This window comes from Vollenhovia emeryi, unplaced genomic scaffold (assembly GCF_000949405.1).
Source record: "Vollenhovia emeryi isolate VEMERY1.0 unplaced genomic scaffold, V.emery_V1.0 DF939369.1, whole genome shotgun sequence".
NCBI lineage: Eukaryota > Metazoa > Arthropoda > Insecta > Hymenoptera > Formicidae > Vollenhovia > Vollenhovia emeryi.
Genome location: NW_011966997.1, coordinates 93,429 through 100,711, shown reverse-complemented (window position 1 = coordinate 100,711; position 7,283 = coordinate 93,429). Strand labels below are relative to the sequence as shown.

Genomic DNA, 7,283 nt, shown 5'->3' with positions numbered 1-7,283 from the left:
ATCAGGGCTGGGAGACTCTGATACTGAGTATCAGAGTATCAGAGTCTCCCAGCCCTGATGAAGCAGACTGCAACGCCTGCGAAACGTCGGCACACTGTAAACGGATGCGGATGCGCAACCATCCGGAAGCCATGAAGACTAAAGAAGACAACAGCCGCGAAAGCCTGAAAGCCAATTCGTGAAATTAGTTCTATCAACTAAATTGTATTGCTATTACTACGAATACGCAGTAGCAACGGCGATTTTGCTATCACAGCAAAATTATTTTTTTCCGTGTATGCAAGAGTGATAATACGTATACGTGCAAAAAATATGAAATGTATGTGCAAATGTGTTACTGGAAGAATATACACAGAAGATCCATGGTATATACGTATGTACCATCGATCTTCTCATGTATATCCTGCCGGCAACATTGACACAACATTTCACATTTTTTGCATGTACATTGCATCAGGATATATACACAGGATGTATCAAATATACAATTGAATATACAATATACATAAATGTACATATTTAATTCTACTTGGTATTGTACATACGTTATTCCTGCTCCATATTTCCGATCTTTTTCGGCAATGAGAACGAGACATCGAAGAGTGATTGATATCAAAGATAATAATTTTTCTTTCTTAATTTACATTTCATAAAATATTGAATAAAGTTAGCGGCACAATTTTTATATATTAATAACGTGATATTTTTTAATATTTTGTACAACTTTTCGTGAAATGATTCCGATCAAGAATTTAAGGTTATCCTTGATTGAAAAGCCGCATGTAAAGGTTTTCAATGCCGAAAGATGTAAAGATATAATAAAACGTTTAGCATTAAATATGTCATGTAATATGCAATCATACAACATAAGATAATCTCTAAAATTCAAGAGGTTAACACAATTCTTATATTTTTCCATTCGTCGCCTGTTCGTACTTCTCAATAAACAAATAGTTATATAATTTATTTCCATCCTTGTAATTGTATTCTTATAATTGTATTATATATTTATACTTTTTGGTATTGAAAACCTTTCTATGCGGCTTTGCAATCAATGATAACCTTTGTATTTTTTTACATATTTTAATTTACAAGTTAATAACAAAAGGAAAAATGAATAAATAACTATTAATATTTAATCGGAAACACTACTAACAACGATTGTTACTAAAATTATATAATTTAATTATTTAGATATATTTTGTGCTAGAAATGTGTGAAACGTAATAGTTATATATAGAAAGAAAATTTCCGTTTAAGGATGTATGTTACTTAAGTTAAAATAGAGGGAAAAAGCTGAAATTTACAGGAGTTGTGCATTTATATATCATGGAAACCTGTGATTACTGTATTTTTTGCTGGGAAGGTATACGTAATACATCCTTAATTACTCAGCTGTGGACTCTGTGTCCCGGTAGAAACGTAGTTTGATACGTGGCTGCATAACACGATCTTTCACGTCGTTCACAGTGGTCAAACTACAATGTAATGCGCGATTTGTGAATAGTGTGAAGGAAAATTTCGTCGATTCGCCATTCGCAGTGATTCGCTAGCCGAGGGGTTTTTTGACGAAAACAGTGGTTTTTTTACTAATATTGAAACTTGACTAATTGTAGACTTATGATGCAAGTCCTGTAATAATCATAGGATGGCCGCATCTCGCCGCACGCTTGAATTGGGCTTGAAGTAGCCCGGGCTAAGACAGCGATTTTTAATAATTAATAATTAACTCGTTAACCATTGCGAAAATTGCAAAATGGTACAGGACTTTTCAACTAAGTCTAATCCGCTCTATCCGTAAATAAGTGAGGCGGATATTACATAGCACCTTATATAATAAAACTTACAGTAATAGTTATCAAATATGCTGATTTAGAATTAATCTTCGCTGAGATCCACCATACGAGGAAGTTGGAAAACAACTGAGTCACAAGATAGAATGAAAGCAGAAGTCATTACATTATACAGGACCACTACCACCCACTACACACTTTGCCCCTTTACCGACAGCGTTGCCCCTAGGAGCGAGTCTGTACTAAATATATCCAATTTTATCGACAAATTTGGCCTTTTGGTGCGAGTCCCGACTAAATATATCCGACTTTATCGATAGAATTGCCTAAATTTAGTCTGGACTCGCACCAAAAGGCCAAATTTGTCGATAAAATCGGATATATTTAGTACAGACTCGCTCCTAGGGGCAACGCTGTCGGTAAGGGGCAAAGTGTGTAGTGGTCTCGTCTTCACCCGGGCCTTTGGCGATCTGTCTATTAATCTGTGGTGATACAGGGTGTACTACAACCACCGGAGGTCCTCTTAATGACAGATTCCTTAGAACATTTCCAAACGAAAATCCTAATACAAAGGTGTCGAGGCTATAATAGTTTTTAAAGTAGAAGCGATTTTTTTCCGCTAATGATAGGACTGAAATTTCGCGCGCTCAGGCACGGCGAAATGACAAGTGATATAAGTGCTCCTATGAATATCGCTCTTTTTATGATGTTATGTTTATTGTATAAATTTACAATATCACTTGTCATTTCGCCGTGCCTGAGCGCGCGAAATTTCAGTCCTATCATTTCCCTATCTAAAATAGGTGTTGCGAGTTCATTGTTGTCGCTTTTCCGCGATGCCGATTGGCTCCCTCGAAACTCGATCGAGTGTCGATCTTGTTGCGAGTCGTTCTCTTCGACTCGCGGTTTTGACAGTTTGTATTTAAGAGGGTTATTTTGACAGTTTATGTTTCGATCTCGTTACGAGTCGTTCACTTCGACTTACGGTTTCGACAGTTTGTATTTAAGAGGGTTATTTTGACAGTTTATGTAATATAATGTGGAAGAACAATGGCGCGCGCGAAGCGCGCGCTTGTGTTCTAGTGTGGAAAAAAAATCGCTTGTAATTTAAAAACTATTATAGCCTCGACACTTTTGTATTAGGATTTTCGTCTGGAAATGTTCTGAGGAATCTGTCATTAAGAGGATCTCCGGTGGTTTTAGTACACCCTGTACACGTTGTTATGTGGCAATAAAATAACCCAATGAAAACAGTGTAGTTATAATGATGTCAATATGACATTAAAATCGTTATTTGTCGTCACCCTAATAAATGCATATTTGATATCACCGTGTTCCGTGCAACTTCTAATTTCCAGAAATGTATAATAACACTATGTAATTAATCCCAGATACGGCTAATTAATTAAAAACGAAGTGTCTTACACGCTGGTACCAACTTCACATTTGTCGAAACGACTGTAATAAAAAATCTAAAAAACTGGTTACAATATAGTCCTAAGTTTCTTAATTATCATAATAATATGATAAAAAATAACTTTCTGGCCATTAATTGTATAAATAATTATAATTTTTATCACATCGAAATTACGACCGAAACGTGGCAACGTTGCAATATTTCGATATTGGTAAGACTGCTAACCACATTTTGACTTGTGTTGTATACAACACGAAACTATGGCAACGCCGGCTACTCGTATTCGCGATAAAAACGGCCAGTTTTCTACGAAACGAAAAATAAAGTGGAAAGAAAATTTGAGTATAGCATGTAAGCGACGAAAAGTGCAAAACGAAGATCTCTCCGATTGTATCATCGAAGGCCGTCGTATTGTTGGCGCCGACAGTGAGATTAGGTGCGGTCCGCGCGGTTGCCAAGTTTTGATAGCCGACTAACCAGAGCTGCTCTATTAGCTACATTTCGTTTGCTTTAATATTGAATATCTTTTTATTGCAATGGTAAACTAACGTTTTTTTTAATCACTCGTAATAGTTTAATTTAATTGATAAGATCTTCTGTTTTCCAAACGTCAATCTTTTTTAAAATACTCGTAAAATCTCGTAAATTACAATTGTGCACATGTCGTTCATATACTCTAATGTCAAATTGACCAACTTTGAACGCTTATATTTCCGTAATTACGTGGTAAAAATTCGTGAATTAATTCCTGATTACGTATAATGCTCTATAGAATAACATAGTTTTATGCCAATAAAAAATCTTTGTTTTCGCTAATGCTCTAGCTACCTTAAGTGTCGCAAAATGCGAATGACCAAGTACTTTCTGAGAACGTTCGAATGTCCGCGATGTCTTCTCCCATAGATTTTTGCTGCAAATGTCTATAGCACCGGGGCAGTAATAATATTAAATAATATATCAAAACGTTAAATTTTATTCGTGGCAATTATATTACAAATAATTTTAATTTAATTTCTTAAATGTAATTTCTTTAAATTAGATGCGCAAAACAAATATTTTGCAATATATTATTACAACTTTGCGATAAAAATATTATTAATAATAATCATTAAAAATTAAATTTATCTAATTACATAAATTTTAAAAAGGTTAATAATTTTTTTGCTTATAATCTTTATAATCTATTTTATAATCTATCTTTACCTTGCTTGTTTTAAGTATATAATTGCTAATTTAGCAAGCAAGAATACAATTAAATTTAACAATATATTGTTTTAAACTTAAATTATGTTAAACATAATTAAGTTATACAGTTATTCATTAATTTGATCCAAAACAGTTTTTAAGAACCTCTGGAAGTCTTCATCAGATTCCAAATTTAGAAGTTGACAGGTTTGATTCCATAAATTTTCAGAAATTTGATTATCTTGTGCTCGCCACTGTGGAGTCGCAACGCCGCATTCTCTTTATAAAGATAAAATAACGTGAACAAATTTTCTTCGTAAAATGTATTAAAATGAAGAAGAAGTATATTGAAATATTGTCTTTTTCTTACAGTTACGTGATAAAAATACAAATATAGATATATACAGTATAAAATTGAGATTTTAAAGGATTTTGAGCGATCAAATTTGTGATAAGTAATATAACAAACTTGTGAAGTAATACACAATTATGTTTTGTTGAAATCATGTTATATGAAACATTATTCTGGCGTGCTGGAGTCACTCCATTGCACATTATATTTTGCGAATAATTTTATATGTACTGTTTCCTTACTTATAGTAGAGACCAGACTCGTTAGCTGCCTCTTCGGCCACTGAACAATATATAGTCGTTTGTGCACCTTGTTCAGGATTCTTTAAAATTGGTCGCATAAACGTTTGAAAAACAGTACTTGCACCTGGAAATAATGTTGAACTAAAATGTCTTCCCAATTCTGTCGTTATAACTCCAGGATGCAAAGAATATACGTTTATTCCGTAGATGTGTGCCTCTGAAACACATACGTAATGTAATTTATAAGCTGACTTTGCATTAAAATATAAAAAGTGTCTAGATATTTTTCTGTTTTAACAGATTATTTTTATTATTTTGTACACTACTTTTTAGGAGCAGATTGGTTAATTTGGAATATATTTTCTTTTGGCAAAAATATCGATATGGAAATCATTATTTGTTGTAATCATTAGTTATACATGTTTATAAGTAACTTTTAAATTAAAAATCCCTATTAAAGAAAATTCCACTTAAAATTAGCTAAGTTACAAACTGTTGGTATATGGCGTTCTTGTAAAAAGAAATAGTTTTTAACCAGACTAAAGAATCTGAACAGAAAAAATCGTTAGAGAGTAATGTTCGAAAAGTGGGACACTGTATAAATTAATAGGGAAGTTGTTAGATAAAGCTAGCAGAAGTCTTATAATCTGTTTCTGTACTTAATTGTAATTATTGTCAGCGTACGTCTTCAAATATGTAATATTCAAGTCCTCTATAATATTTGCGTCTAATAATGTTTTCATATACCTTTTAATCGACGAGCGAGTTCCTTGGTGAACAATACGTTCGCTAACTTACTTTGCGCATACCCTTTGAAGGGAGTGTATGTTTTTTCCAAATTTAGATCCTCATGTATAGCGCCAACTGTATTATGATAATAGCTATTATTATCAACTATTTCTTTTTAGTGTTATGTATCATGGAAAAAATTTACTGAACAAATATGTAAATGTAATAGTAAATTTTGTTAGTTTTTTAATCAATAAGATTTGTTAAGAAAATTGTATTTACTAAAATAGCTTTAAATTTGCTCTATAATTTCTTTTTTTCTGATTTGGTCTTTCGTATCAACATTTTATATCGGCGATATAATTTTGTTGTACTAGCAAAATATATTTTTTACGGATAGAATATTTGTTTTGACAGAAAACATAAACAAAATCTGTCTTGTAAATTTTTTCTATTTTTCCAACAAAACAGTTCTTACTATAATATTGAAATATTTACATCATATATTAATAAAATTTATTTGTTCTCTAAAAAAATATGTAGTAACAATTTTATTGTGATAGCCAAATAAATTTTCTTCCATAATAGTGTCATGTTGCTATATAAGCATATACTATTTAATAATTTATATTTGTGCAAGTTAGAAATTTAACTAGAAAGTTATTAATTTTACGAACATGTGTGCATACAAGACGAAACATTCACTATTCTACAACCAAAATCGGAGGATTGTATTTTTGGTAGCAGTAAAAGTGTTAGAAGGAAGTGACCGAGATGGTTTGTTTGCAGCTGCAAGTCGAATCCATCTTCAGTCTTTTCTTGCGGGCACATCATCACACCAGCGTTATTTATCAGCAGGTGAATAGCTGATTCATTTTTCACCAAGTTTTTAGCACATTTTTTTACACTTTTGAGGCTGCAAAGATCCAAATGATAAACCGCAAGTTCACCTGGATTACCTTGAAACTGTTTCCTGTCTGCTCTGAAAATTGTTATTACATGTTATTCATGTTATTACATAGTGACTAATTTTTCTCATAATCGTTAATTGTGTCTCGTTTTTATACAATTTCTGAATATGTAAATTGCGTAAAATCGAGATACGACTTTGAATAAGAAATCAGTCAATATACATATATTGTGTGAGTAAATAATACAATTATATAATTGTGTGTGAATTACATGAAAGTGTGTAGATATTAACTTTATATATATTCATATCTCAGAAAAAACCGTTATATATAATATAATAATTATAAATAAAATTTCAAGTTTCAATCGACCTCAGCTGGCTACGTTTATTAAATATACTGTTCAATTTTTTAATACTTCTTACGTAATTTGTATGTAAAACATGTACTCTTAGATCTCACTTGATAAGGAACTAAACTAAAGTTCGAAACGTTATGAAGGCGTATTTAATAAGTGTAGCCAGCTGAGGTGGATTGAAACTTGACATTTTATTTATATTAATACTGGCAATCTGATGAAATATACCATTTATAATAATTATATTTTATGACACAATTAATACACTATTAAATTGAGTAATTTTACAAAACAAA

At 31.9% G+C, this 7,283-nt stretch overlaps 1 protein-coding gene across 1 annotated transcript; it reads right to left on the bottom strand.

Moving 5' to 3' along the window:
* Positions 1-4,339: 4,339 nt before the first annotated feature.
* LOC105558184 (retinol dehydrogenase 11-like) lies at positions 4,340-7,074 on the bottom strand. The gene is made up of 5 exons (XM_012005742.1): positions 7,055-7,074; positions 6,396-6,700; positions 5,737-5,853; positions 4,990-5,206; positions 4,340-4,674 (listed from the first exon to the last, which is right to left on the bottom strand). The coding sequence occupies exons 1-5, from the start codon at positions 7,072-7,074 to the stop codon at positions 4,524-4,526; spliced, it is 810 nt and encodes a 269-aa protein (XP_011861132.1). The 3' UTR covers positions 4,340-4,523.
* Positions 7,075-7,283: the final 209 nt, after the last annotated feature.